This window comes from Anguilla anguilla, chromosome 16 (assembly GCF_013347855.1).
Source record: "Anguilla anguilla isolate fAngAng1 chromosome 16, fAngAng1.pri, whole genome shotgun sequence".
NCBI classification, from domain to species: Eukaryota; Metazoa; Chordata; class Actinopteri; order Anguilliformes; family Anguillidae; genus Anguilla; species Anguilla anguilla.
Window position 1 is genome coordinate 36,751,823 of NC_049216.1, and position 14,379 is coordinate 36,766,201.

At 45.3% G+C, this 14,379-nt stretch overlaps 1 protein-coding gene across 1 annotated transcript; it reads left to right on the forward strand.

The window, feature by feature from the left end:
• Positions 1–5,600: 5,600 nt before the first annotated feature.
• On the forward strand, positions 5,601–12,487 carry irf7 (interferon regulatory factor 7). Its single transcript, XM_035396683.1, has 9 exons — positions 5,601–5,752; positions 7,074–7,230; positions 7,742–7,910; positions 8,816–8,907; positions 9,539–9,593; positions 9,898–10,038; positions 10,488–10,871; positions 11,008–11,123; positions 11,462–12,487. Exons 1-9 carry the CDS (start codon positions 5,745–5,747, stop codon positions 11,606–11,608), a joined length of 1,269 nt encoding a protein of 422 aa, XP_035252574.1. The 5' UTR covers positions 5,601–5,744; the 3' UTR covers positions 11,609–12,487.
• The last annotated feature ends 1,892 nt before the right edge of the window (positions 12,488–14,379 follow it).

Consider the following 14,379-nt stretch of genomic DNA (forward strand, 5'->3'; position numbering starts at 1 on the left):
ATTTGTAATGTCCAATCGTATGCAACCACGGACGCGTTCATGCTGCAAAGCCCACTGGTGATTCAGGAGAGTGCGATAGTTCAGGTTTAATGCATGTTTTTCGGTTGGCCCAGGCAGTTCATATTATTCTCTTACTTTGCTGGTATTCTCCAAGGTGCATGCAGTTTCAGACTTCTGTAAATATATGAATCTTAGACACAAACTGGGCCAATGAAAAACCTACACCACTGGAACTGAAATACTGTGATAGAAAACCCCAGAACCATCCCTTTAAAATGAAGAAAATGGGCCCTCATGCTGAGCCAATCCGAGGCGAGCTCCTGGCGATCAGCAGCCCACAGCAGACCTGATGTACTAAGAGCTCTCCATACAGCAGTTACATTCCTGCAGCCAATTTTAAGATAAACATTTTTTCCTCTCATTTTAAGAACTAAATTATCTCATAGTATTGTTCATTTTTGGGTTAGTAATATATTTTGCTGAAATCTTTTTTTGTTAACATTTTTACCAGCACCTGACAAGTTAGTATTTCAAATGCACGTTGGACCCAGGTCTGGTCTATAGACCCACCACACAAACAGTAAATTAAGTTAAACTAAGTATGCAACATATGTACGCAGCATGAAACATGCTCTTTGCATCCACTCTTGCCTTAGTGGTGCTGTGGAGTAATTCAGTATATTATTCAGTAAAGTTGAATATTTAGTGATTTAATAAAACAGGTGGGGTTAGGGACATAAGCACATCTGTTTCGTCCCACACATTACTGGTCCAGAGCAGCCTGATATGCCACTACATCGTTTCACCCCGCGGCACTTCTGGTGAAAAAAAGAGAAGGAGAAATGATGAGGGGTTTGAGATGACTGATCTGATGCTAAATGTGTGACATCACTGAACCCCCCGCCCTCAGTGAGGAATTCCTCAGAGTGTTCTGTGGTTCCCCCCCTTCCACTTTCAACCACGGCAAAACTGCAGTGCACGACCAAGCCTGCGTCACCACACCTGGTCTCAGTTCCAAGTGAGCAGAAACCAGGAAACCAGTGCTACCGCTCAGCCTTCATCTGGCCCTAACCTGGCCCTGATATGGCACTGATCTGGCCCCAATATGGCACTGATCTGGCCCTGATATGGCCCTGATCTGGCCCTGATATGGCATTGATCTGGCCCTGATATGGTCCTGATATGGCCCCAATCTGGCCCAGTGCTAATCACTGCAGTCTGCTTCTACTTTGAGTTTATTCACTGTAAGCAGCCAGTGACTCACCGCTGCTGGACTCAGCTTATCATTTACCTTTCTCTTCACTGTCAACCTCTTTCAGATCCTGAGATGAAAAACATGATATTATTATTATTATTATTGTTATTATTATTATTATTATTACTTGTAGTATTAGTAGTAGTAGCAGTAGAAGCAGCAGCAGTTATGACAGCAGTAAGTACTTGATCAGTACCTAAGGCTATATTCCCTCGCTTTCACATTAGCAGGTGAACAGTTGAACATTAACTTCGCTAAAAACCCGATTGTAAATGCCATTGTGGGAAGTCCATAGTCTCTTCTATATCTTGCTTAAGATCTGGGAAACACAAGTTCCATATCTAAGGAATGACAGACTTTGACAGAAACTTCTGTAACGTGTAACAAAAGGAATGTTTTTCCCACCCTTTGGGAAAATCCCTGATTAAAAAACAGTGCCCACAGTGGAGTTTAAGATTAGGATGAGGATTTAGCGCCTGGAAAAGATTCAGCACCTCAGGCAGTCAGATAATGGCCCCCCAGGGTAATACTGACCCTGCTGAAAATTAAACTAGCCTAAGCTGTTTAAGCTCATTCAAGCTGTGTTTTCAACACTTCCAGCTAGTCCACCAGTTGACCAGCCAACCGTCAGCTAATCTACCAGTTTGACCACCAGCGTACTCTATCACTTTAACCAGCTTTGTAACCAGCACTCTTATCAGCTTAACCAGCTTTACTAGCTTTGACCAGCCACGGGCCACCTATGAACAATAAGTGCTGATAACACAGCTTCAGCTATCTTAGAATCCCAGCTGATTTTAGCTGCGATGTTCAGCAAGTTGACTCAGTGAAGTTTAGGAAGATTGGCTCCACAGACTTTGATATCGTGGGTATTCATGTGATTAAGCCCAAGCAAAGCAGTGACTTTTGTATTACAAAACAAAGGGGGATTCTGGTAAAAAACCAAAGCTAACTGCAGTTGTTGTCACGGCAATACGCCCACACTGAGCGTGTGTGCTGAAACAGGTTTGTCCACAGAGCTGCTCATGTCTTTATGTGAGGGGACAGCTGCTGCAGGAAAAGCAGGACTTTCCCTTTTCGCTCGAACGAGAGACTCCGGGAGGAAGAATGAGGAGTGTTCGGTTGGTGGTGAAGGTGAGGAGTGTTTGGATGGTGGTGAAGGTAAGGAGTGTTTGGTTGGTGGTGAAGGTAAGGAGTGTTTGGATGGTGGTGAAGGTTAGGAGTGTTTGGATGGTGGTGAAGGTGAGGAGTGTTTGGTTGGTGGTGAAGGTGAGGAGTGTTTGGATGGTGGTGAAGGTGAGGAGTGTTTGGTTGGTGGTGAAGGTGAGGAGTGTTTGGTTGGTGGTGAAGGTGAGGAGTGTTTGGATGGTGGTGAAGGTGAGGAGTGTTTGGTTGGTGGTGAAGGTGAGGAGTGTTTGGATGGTGGTGAAGGTGAGGAGTGTTCGGTTGGTGGTGAAGGTGAGGAGTGTTTGGTTGGTGGTGAAGGTGTGGTTCATGTAATCATGGTCAGACTAACAGTGTCACTTTGTCCTGTAGTACAGCAGCTGTTCCACGCACCAGCAAACCCTACTGCCCATTTTAATCAGGGAAACTAGAACTGTTTTGCCTGCACTTGTAACGCAAACACACAAGAAGGTTTGTGTCATCTCAACAACAACAAGGAAACAAAAGAGATAAGTTAATGGGACAGGATTTGCAGTCCTGATAAGGAGCAAACGTGAGTTTGCCTCAAGTGCTCCAAAGCAGCCTGGCTTGTTGTCAGATAGAAGGCCCTTCTGCGCTCCCGTATCAGGTGATAAGAGCAGTATCACCTCACTCCTACACACATTCTCAGAAACAAGCCAACGTGTGCGACATTTGAACCCTCATGTACTGAGCGTTCTCTAGCACTGCGTAGTGCAGCCTTGGGCTCATTCATCAGCAGAGAGGAGATTCAAGAGTCATTCATTAGATCAACAAATTAGTATCAAATGGTCACATGGAAACAAATCCTACTGGTCTGTGTCCCCACAGGAGTGTCAAAACCTGACACACACACACACACACACGCTCACACATACACGCAAACGCTCACACACACACGCACACACCTCTTTTCTCTTCATCTCTCATTGTCAGTCCCCCTATCCTTTGGGCGGCTCGTTTAACTGCACTGGCCGTAGTTGCCACTGGCGTGGGCACAAAGTAAAATTTCCAGCGTTGATTCAACCCTAACGCAGGGTACACACACATTATATAAATGACTGTCAAAATAAAAACCTACTCTCAGCTATTGGTTTAATTATACAGGAATTTGGGACAAACCATGATCTGCATCACACATGTAGCAGAAGGAGTCCCCCCCCCCCCCCCCCCCCCCCCCACACCAAGCCCCTACAAGCTTATTTAATGATGCTGTTCAAATGAAGCTCTTTACTCAAGGGTTGGACCTCAGTGCCCTGCCCAGGAATTTGGCTCCAGACTCGCAGTTCTGAGCGTGTCGCGCAGCGGGACAGCTCGCAGGCAGGGGGCGGGTGTTTCCCGTAAACGCGCCTAACCGCCACCAAGAATAATGGAAGCCACTTAGATGCAACACACTGTGACATACAGTATATCAATATATGGGCTTTGTAAACTGAAACCCCATTCAAAAGCATTATTATATGCACTGAAACCCCATTCAAAAGCATTATTATACGCACTGATACCCCATTCAAAAGCATTATTATATGCACTGAAACCCCATTCAAAAGCATTAATATATGCATTATGTATGCACACCCTATTTAGTTGAAGTTCTGAGCTGGAGGCTCCATGATAAATTAAAGTAAATCTTGGAGCACTCATACATGGTGACACAGAGCTCTGTTATGTATTAACATGTATTTCAGTTCTTGTTCGTTTGTCAGATCTTATAAATTCTAAGGGGTCCTACAGTCACTGTATCGGCCTACAAGGAAAGGAGGGTTCTGGTCAGCAGGATAGTCCCTGCCTCACTGTCCAGCAGTGAGCTCCGTGGTGGACCGAGGTGGCAGCGGAGTCCCACAGCAGGTGCTGTCTCCTAGCAACATTGCCCCGCGTCAGCTGGAGGACTCTGAGCTGAAAAACAGGACAAACAGTAAGATGACAGGAAGCTTGTGTTTGTAAACGCACACTGGAATCGATTGTAGAGGTGCTACGGGATAGGTCAACACAGAGCTGCCCTTTTCTCTGATCTGTTTCATGAACCAATGAAATCCAGCCCTGTTCTTACACTAGCCCAGAGGATGATGTAATAATATTTACTGCCTGAGTAAGGGGCCAGAGAGGAGTTTTACCAAGTGTGAAAGGGTCCTGGAGTTTCGGGGTGGCACAGAGGGACTGAATTTCTTCATTTCTGCTTTTCGAAAACGACGGTGAAGAGCAAGACTGCACATGTAAGAACTGCAGGCCTTCTGTGTTGACTGGAAAGTTAAAGCCTGTCGTTGGGCCTTCTGTGTTGACTGGAAAGTTAAAGCCTGTCGTTGACTATCACATATATTCTGACAAAGACAGCTGCCATATCATATTCCTAGTCGGCATTGTTTGGATGATCATAATGGGGTTTTCCAAACAATTAACACAACCTCCACTAATGCACTAATTGTTTGGAGAACCCCATTAAGATCATACAAAATGATCCTGGCTGGAAATGATACCAGCTGTCTTTGTGAGAATATATGTGTCAACGATTTTAGCTGCTATGGACCTCTTTTTAAGATGAGTCTTAAATAAAGTTGAAATGAAAATGAATGATGTGATAGGCTAGGGCCCACCTTATTTCTATTGAATTTGGAGATGTATGTAATTCTGGTACTTCATTCGGATTTTCTGCGAAGTCAGTACTTGCTACTAACTCGGAAGGCTGTGTGAGCTGGAACGAGCGTAACTGGGTGCATGTATAACCCTGTAAAATGGAATGCTTTTTTATTTGCACACGATAATTATGAATGACCGGTCGTCGGTGTTTATGGTACCGTATTCCCTACATATGATTTCTCTAAAACAATATATCGACGTTGATTCGCAAAATCTGCACACGATAAATATGAATTAAAGAATGGCGGTATTTATGGTAGCCAACCATATTTCCAACATACGTTTTCTCATAAGTTAGTATATCAACGTTGATTTGCAAAATGCTTTGTGTTTCATCACCAAACACAAAATATAGCCTACCGATTATGCAACACAGTGTAAACGAGGTTACTAAGATACCTCCGGTGCAAAACCGCGTCAACTTTCAGTTTCGGCACGTGGTTTCTCGGGAAAAGCTTCTGCTCGCAGGTAAAAACATTTTATGTCCGAGATTGTGATACAAAAAAGGAGATAAGGCGGAACCGGAAAAGACGGTCTGCCCATTAAGGGGTGGATGTATGTTGGCGTCACAATCGGTATAAAGTGTTCGCCTGTACACAACAATTGTGACTTTAAATGACGGCGCGTAAGCCTTGTACAACGCGGTAGTCTACGTCCTGGAAACTGACCAACGATGCAGAGGTTTGTTTATATCTGTTTAGATGAAGGCTATTGTATGTGCAAATATCAGCGTGTACTGCTCGATTTATTGTGCAAATGTCAAACCCTTGCAGTTACTGTGCATAATATTGACATTTCAGTCAAGCACATAGGTTACGAGGTAGCTATCGGATAGATATGCTATTTTTGATCATTCCAACAAAGCATATTCCCACAACAGCGTGAATTTAACAAGTTCTGTGTTGCTCGTCTAAAAATGTCTAGGGGAAAAAAGAAGTCGTGTCGCTGAAAGGTTTGATGTTTAAGTAGGCTAAGTAAGCCAGCTACGCCTGTGTATAATATCCCTTACTGGGACAGCGTTTGTAAAATAATTTTGTCGACAGTTTTTAGATGTTTGACGTCATTATCTACATTATAGTAAGTGGACTTTATGCAGGAACTGTGCAGATTATGCGATTCGCTTTTCTGAGTTTGTTTGCGTTCAGCCCATTAAAGACGATATGCAAACCTGTAATTGTGGAGATGTGACAGGAGCCAGCATTGAACTAACTATAATTTACTTGTTTTTATTAATAATTTTTAGTTTTTATTTATAAGATTTAGGCATCGTGAAATAGGCTGCATTTTTAGAAACCAGCGCCTTATAAGCGCCTGTTCTGTTGCCGCACTTTGACAGTTGTACAGACAAGCAAAGCACAGACTTTTGATCTTATCTTTCAAAGCTCTCGTCCGGACGCCGATACAGATCTATAACAATGAAGACCTCCCGTTTTTAAAGAACTATTCACTTCCTGTTTATGTGTTAGTGCACTGAACTCTCTGCTAACGCTTCTACCGCACCTCGCGCTTTAGGTTGTATCGCATAGCCTAGCCGGTATATAATGTATTTTATGAGTCCGTGGCTGTGTATCATGTATTGTGTGATGCTGTGATTGGGTCTGTGTAATATACGAAGCCGGAGTTTAATCGATAATGCTGCACAATAAGCAATTCCCATTGGGTCTGAACCAGATCTGGAACTGATCCAGCAACCTACTGGCTACAAATACCATCACCAGAACAAGTACAAGTACCCATGGTGGATGCTGACGAGGACATAGATCTCATTTGAACTCTTCGGGGTGGGGGGGGGGGGGGGAGGGGAGGGGAATGTTCTTCAGAGGGGTTGAGTACCACCCAATACAACATTATAATAATTGGGGGGAGGGAGGGTGTGTCCCCCCTGGGATGTATGTCCATGGATGCTACCATATCCCCGTCCCTTGTATGCATGTCTTTTCCATGTGAACAGATGTGAACCATTTTGGTTTTTCCATCCTCCTGCTCTGCCTTTCTGCATCAGCTCCAGCAGTAAGCCGCAGTTTGGCCAATGGCTGATTGACCAGGTCTGCAGCGGCCAGTACGAGGGGCTCAACTGGGTCGATAACAACAAGTTTCGAGTTCCTTGGAAGCACAACTCCAGGAGGGACATTAGCGACGAGGACAGCAAAATATTCAAGGTGGGCGGAAACAGTGGACACACGCACCAGAATTGGATAATAATGGCAGAATTTACACATCAGTGGCGCCAACTGCTAGTTCAGGAGATGATGTGAACTTGTAGGATTAGGTAATGTGACAAGAAGGGGTAGTGGTAGAGGGGCAAGAGTAGTAACAGTATTATTATTATTATTATTATTATTATTATTATTGTAGTAGTAGTTGTTGTAGTAGTATTAGCTGCAGCAGCAGTCATTTATGTGCGACTAACACAATAAATGAAGTAAGCTTGTGGTTGTAGCAGTAGTAAATGGTGTAGATGTGTGGTAATGCATAAGGAGGCTCAAAGCAGTTGTACTGGTGCTGGTAGCGTTAGCATTTCAGCAGGCTGAGTGAGCTTGTTGATGTCGCTATAGTAACTGCTGTAGAGCAGCGCAGAAGGTGTGCGCTGGCAGTAGAGGGAGCAGCGGGAGCAGCAGTAATGGCGCTCCAGGAGTCACAGGCACTGAATTCCCCTTCCCTGTCTTTCAGGCTTGGGCTGAGGCCAGCGGGAAAATCAGAGAGAATCCGAACGACAAGGCCAAGTGGAAGACCAACTTCCGCTGCGCGCTGCACAGCCTGAAGCGGTTCTGCCTGGTGGAGGACCGGTCCAAGGACTCGGACGACCCCCACAAGGTGTACCAGGTCCTCAGCTTTGAATGTAAGCTCCCAAACCCTAACCAGAGACTGTTTCTAAGAGACCCACGTTCCATTCCTACTCCTCTTTAAAAAAGAAAGCGAGTGCAGGACAGAGCATACGCCCCGGAGAGGGGAGGAGGGGCCAGGCGGGGAAGCCTAGGAAGTAATGGGAAACTGCCTCTACTGCACATGCTGAGGGCAGAAGCACTTGCTGCCCATTGATTTCACTGTAGAAATCCAAGGTTATTTAACAACAAAAGAAAACCTCACTGGTCCATTTTTTGTGATCATAAACTTCATTATTTGCAGCATTTTGTGAAACAATGGTTGTTTTGCTCCAGAAGGTTTGGAAAAATATTTAGTAAAATGAACATATTTCATTACGTATTACGTATTTTCACAATCTGCTGTTCACATGAAACGTAACAATTGTTAATCAAGTTTAAAAATACCATCGGGGAAGTTTTATTTTTCCTCCAGAAGGCTGATATTCCCCAGTGACTTGTGTTCCCTCAGCACTCGCAGTACAGGCTGGTTCCAGGGGCTTCACCAGCTTCGGTTAGCTGAAGGCGTGCTGCCTGTCTAGTTAAACATGCACGTCTGTGAACCAGACAGGGATTTCCCCCCCCCCCCCCCCCCGGAAACCCGTCCCACTACCCCCGAAGGGCCTCAGAAGCCATCCCTGCTGCGGGAAAGAGCACATGGGGGGAGGGGGGCGGTTCCAATCTTTTCAGACTTTTCATTGGTTGTTTTATTTTAATATATGCCACTGTATAGTCTATAACCACAACTGTGAATAAATACCAACACAGCATCACAGCGTAGAGGCCATCTTTAGAGTAATCAGGCTGGACCCCCACTAGTCCAGACTGCCCAGCCCAAGCTGCACCATCACACTTCACTGCGTTTGATTTCGTTGTTCAACAGACAATTACGAAGAGCCACCAGCAAGGGACCTGGGCTCCAGCTGCCCCTTCATCGAAGATGCCTATGCCACAGACCGTCCCTTAGACATGCAGGTAGAGTATGTTTCTCATGCTCCAGGCGTCTGATTGGTGCTCATAGGCTTCTGACATGCTGGCACTTCTTTCCTGGTCTTTTACCCGCACAAATTTGCACAGATTTTACAAACTTTACAGGCTGGGTTTTCAGCAGGTGGGTCTGTGAAGGTACTGCAGGGGGTCCACGATTGCAGTCTCAAGCCCTCTGGTCTGCGATCGCAATCGGAACAGTTTCAGCTTAAACAACGGCAGAGGCAGTACTTTTATTTATAAACACCCTGACTCGCATATCTGGCTTTAGTTATAAGCACCCTGACTCGCATATCTGGCTTTAGTTATAAGCACCCTGACTCGCATATCTGGCTTTAGTTATAAGCACTCTGACTCGCATATCTGGCTTTAGTTATAAGCACCCTGACTCGCATATCTGGCTTTAGTTATGAGCACCCTGACTCGCATATCTGGCTTTAGTTATGAGCACCCTGACTCGCATATCTGGCTGGCAGGTTGAATGTCTGTGATCGTACCCTAAGGCATCAGCGTGACCTGTGTTCTCATTGCCTCTGGAAAAGACAACACTGTCCCCTTAAATGGGAAAGAGGAACCAATTCACAATAGATGATTATTTCTTTTTCTTTTTACCTCCTAGCACGAAGAGTTACTAAATCACATGGATGGCTTGACTCTCAACAACCAACAGCAAGGTATTACTCCATAACAATGCTCTGGTTATGATTTTTTAAGCATATGTTTATGTAAATGTTATTATTATATTTATATTATTATTTAATTATTTGATTATTGGAAAGTGATTTTATGGGATGCACTAAACTTTAGATATTGGATGACTTTTGGCCCACTCTTGAATATGGTATTTTTTCTACTGTATTGTGCAGAGCTGATTCACTGATCAGGTCCATGTGTCTGAATGTGAGACGGGTTGCATTGCCGTGCAGCTCCTGTAGATTCGTACATTGGCTCTCATATTGTTTTTCTTTGCCCCACCAGATAACCATATTTGGGATGATCCTTTTGCCTGCAATATACCTGCTGTACAGAACCTCTACCCTGATCAGCCAATAGGAGTGGAGCCCCAGCTAATGGGGCAGAACGGCTTGGCCGCTCCAGTGCTTCAGCCGTACAACCCAGGTAAAGAGCACTCGATTCACGGCCATGTTGTGCAGGGGGTAGAGGACCGGAGTCACGGCCATGTTGTGCAGGGGGTAGAGGACCTGAGTCACGGCCATGTTGTGCAGGGCGTAGAGGACTGGAGTCACGGCCATGTTGTGCAGGGGATAGAAGACTGGAGTCATGGTCGCATGGACCACACAGCTGATCAGGAGTGTGTGTAGACGACTGTTTCACAAGTGCACCTGCCAATGTGGCAAGCAGTGCATTATGTTGCGCTTTTTACTGCTAATTCACAGGTAGTTTATAAGAAGGCAATTCATAATAAATTGGTATTGTTTCAATTTGCATGTAATGTTCACTATTCCTGCTGATCTCATCAATGACGTATCTTTTGAACGTAGTCGGTCAGCTTTGTGAAGAAAAAAAGCATCAGCTCACGGGGCAGTATGTGTGCTTTTTGGGAACAGGGTATTCGGGTGTGGACACCCCCCTGCTGGAGATCAGCATTCACTACAGGAGCAAGGAGGTTCTGCGGACGTCGCTGTCCTGCCCGCGCGTGCAGCTGCACTACCAGGCCGAGGACCCGGGCCTGCAGGCCTATCCCGTCTGCTTCCCCGACACCCAGCTGCTGCTGGACCACAAGCAGGTGGAGTACACGCAGCGCATCCTGGCCAGCGTGCAGCGCGGGCTCCTGCTGGAGGTGCGCGGGACCGGTGTGTACGCCATCCGTCAGGACAAGTGTCACGTCTTTGCCAGCACCAGCCCCTTCCCCGAGGGGCCGCACCCCCACCCCACCAAGCTGCCCCAGAAGGAGGAGGTGGAGCTGTTCAACTTTGAGAAGTACTTAAGCGGTAAGATCACTGTCAGATCTGACCCCTGACCCCCGGTTTCACTGTCAGATCTGACCCCTGGTTTCACTGCCAGGTCTGACACGTTTTCATCTGTCTGCCACATCACTTGATTTTTACCCTGAGTTTCTCTGTTCAGATCTGAGGGACTTCGAGAACAACAGGCAGAGGTCCCCTGGGCACACCATCTATCTGTGCTTCGGAGAGAAGTTTCCAGATGCGAAACCGCGTGAGAAGAAGCTGATCACGGTGCAGGTAGGCCCTGAACCCTGCAGCTAAAGATCTATGACACCTGTAAACTTGCAGGTAATGCACAAAGCAGTGACTTTGCCCCTAAATATGCTGTACAGTAATTAATGAAATCTTTTTTTCCTCTCCCCCATTCTCCCTCTCATCCCTTCCTTGTCCCTCATCTTTATCATCTTTTCATTCTCTCGATCACTCTGTCTTCCTCCCTCTCACTCTCACTTTCTGTTGTGGTCTTGTGGTTTGTTCTCTCTCGTTTTCTATCACTGTCTCTCCCCCTTCCTCTCTCCCCCCTCTCTCTCTTTCTCTCTCTTGTTTTCTGTCACTCTCTCTCCCCCCCCCTGCAGGTGGTGCCCCTGGTGTGTCGTTACCTCCTTGAGAAGGCTCAGCAAGAAGGAGCTTCCTCCCTCCACAGCGGGAGCATCAGTCTGCAGATCTCTCATAACAGCCTGTTTGACCTGATCGAGTCTCTCTGTAACATGCCCTCTGTGTAGAGCACTGGCTGCTGGACCTCCCAGTCCTCCACAGGCCTGGGCCTGTCTGAAATACATTGCACGAACGCCACTCTCCCTCTCTTTCCGTCTGTCCCTCTCTCTATCTCTCTCTCTCTCTCTCTCTGTCTGTCCATCTCTCTCTGTCTCTGTCCCTCTCTGTGTCTCTTTCTCTCTGTCTCTATCTGTCTCTCTGTTTCTGACTTTCTCTCTTGGTATCTCTGTCTGTCTGTCTCTCTCTCTGTCTCTCTCATATTACTGTGCAGTTTTTTCTCAGGTAAAGATCAGAATATGTGCCTATCATTTCTAAGAACAGCCAACGCTGGAAAAAATCAGAAAAAGAAATGTCTGTTTTTGAATATCATAACCGGACTCTGAAAGTGTTACCAGATTAAAGAAATATTTCGAATCAAGAATTTCTTTAAGTGTTTGGTAAAAGTTATGCACCAAAGGAGCTTGTTGTGTTTGATATGTGTGTTTGTGTTCAGAGATGACAGAGTAAGCTAGAAGGATGCGTTTCTTCACAACTTGCCTTATTGGTACAGATCTTATGGATAGGAATAGCTCAAAGGTCAAAGGCATTGCACTCCACTTTGAAACGTAACGGCATGTGGTATATGAGTGGTATATGAGTGGTATAGCACTCATTGTGTTTTCTCTTCTTGTGAAGATCAGTCCCTGGATTCTGCCCTGCGGGTTAAATTGGGAAAGTAGGCGGCTGCTCCTCACACACTGTGTGTGAAGGCTTTGATTCATTGTTCTTGCCAGGTCTGCTGTCTCTTTTCTAAAACTGTACTGTCAGTTCTGGAACTATTGTGATAAGTTGTCATAATGTGCAATGTGTCCCTGTATAAATGAATAAAACCTGTGTTTAACATGTAAGATTGGAAAAAGTTTCCTTGGATCTCTGGGCACATACTGGGTCAGTGTTGCATGACTGTTTTAAACAGGGAAAGTGTTTATCCTCTGGCATCATGTCTGCTGTGGCATGTTCACGTATTGCTGGAAGAATGCCTTCCGGGCTCACAAGTGGCCACTGAGCCTCCAGTGTAAATTTGTTACATTATTTACCACTGCTAATGAATAAAACCACACTCTCACTAATTATCCTACAGTTTATTTCCAATGTGACAACTGCTCATTCTAGAGCTCTTCAACCTTACAATTGATGCGGGATATTTAAAATATTGCCTGAAGCAATCACACCAAAGTTTTTTCATAAATTTGGGAGTTATGGGACTTAAGCTACTGTCCCATAGTGAAGGGAAGTAGAAATAGATATGTAGAGTTAAATAAGCTTGCATATATACTGTACTCCCTCCGTTGACAATCTATACCTTTTGAACAGTGTATCCACAGAGAAAGTCAGGCAATTAATTCAAGCTCTCCGGGATCCTGCAGGAATGGGCAAGCCTTTTTCCAACTTGATTGGTAAAGGGGTGGGGCGTTTATGTGTTAATCCGATAGCCTGAACATAACCTGCCCTGGACCAAATTAGCCTTACTGCATAAGTTACCATGGCGATATACCCTGATTTAACAGAGTCAGCTTTTTCCATTCTTCCCTTTGTTTGATGCCCACCCATACAGATGGCACCCTAAGTAACTGCCTATATTGCCTATGCCTAGAGACAGCAATGCTTGTGCGGGCCAAGGCATTACACTTATAAGATGCTTAATTTTAAATATTATGAAGGGCTTAATTCTAAATAATCGAATTACTCGGAACATTTCAGTGACTGTAGCACCTCTGCAAATCCATGTAACTTCTGAAAACATAAATTCCATTAAGAGGAAAACGGACTTTACATAACATAGCCTACAACCTAAACACCTTCGTTTTAACCATTACTATTAATCACAGTAAATGCAGCGTTTGAGATTTTGTTTTAATGTATGTGATTTGACAATGTCTGCAATGTGTAATGCCTCCCCTCCCGTCCCCCTGTTTGCTGTTCCTGGTGGTTTTAACCTCCGTCCGCTTGACCTCCGGGTCTGAGGGAGCTTAGTGAAGTAGCGGGAAACTGTTCAGCACTCGAGGCAACCGAGAACAGGTTCGCGAGCAGAGTATGTTGGAGGCTAATTACGGAGTTGTGTGTTACGGATAATACGGATTTTGTTTTATAGCTGTAGTCTGGGGGAAGTCCCGCTGTAGTGATATATTTTGTGTTTTCAACGCTTCTTTAAACAACTTCCGTCTGTTTGGGAATGAGGAAACGGCACGCCGACAGAAACCTAACTCTCAGCTGGCGGGGAGCGATCATCTCGCGGCTGCTGCTAGGTTTACCCACCATCCACAGGTGAGTCCGTCTGGTTTCCGTTTCAGTGGGTCTGGGGAGTTGGGGACCACCGCTTTAGTCCCCTTCCCAGCCTTTCAGTTCAGTTAAACAAGGGTTCAATACTACACCGCGGCGTTATATAGCCTATTGAACAAACATATTCTGTGTGTGTTGGTTTTTTTTTTTTTTTTTTTTTTTGTGGAAGCAGCGCTTGGTGACATTTCATTGCGTGGTTGAACACCCTAATATTAACCTGAATAGCCTTGTAAAGTACAGCTGGTGCCAGGCTCAGAGTTTCGGCCTGATTGCAGCACCCTAAAGATGTAGAAGCTCTCCAAAACCCAACCGGCACACGTAGGCCTACAGACGGAGCTTCGTTTCCAGTCCATTTAGAAACTGCACATGCTGCTTGCTTATTCCTCTAAACTCTATGCAAAGACGAATTGGAAAAACGCAACCATTACGTGCAAACATTGTCCGGAATTGTTTTCCCAGT

What these genes read in the sequence shown, in the direction of transcription:
- irf7 (XM_035396683.1), top strand. An exon ending in TCTCAACAACCAACAGCAAG is followed by an intron (nt 9,594 to 9,897) that starts GTATTACTCCAT and finishes TTGCCCCACCAG; the next exon opens with ATAACCATATTTGGGATGAT. An exon ending in GCTTCAGCCGTACAACCCAG is followed by an intron (nt 10,039 to 10,487) that starts GTAAAGAGCACT and finishes TTTTGGGAACAG; the next exon opens with GGTATTCGGGTGTGGACACC.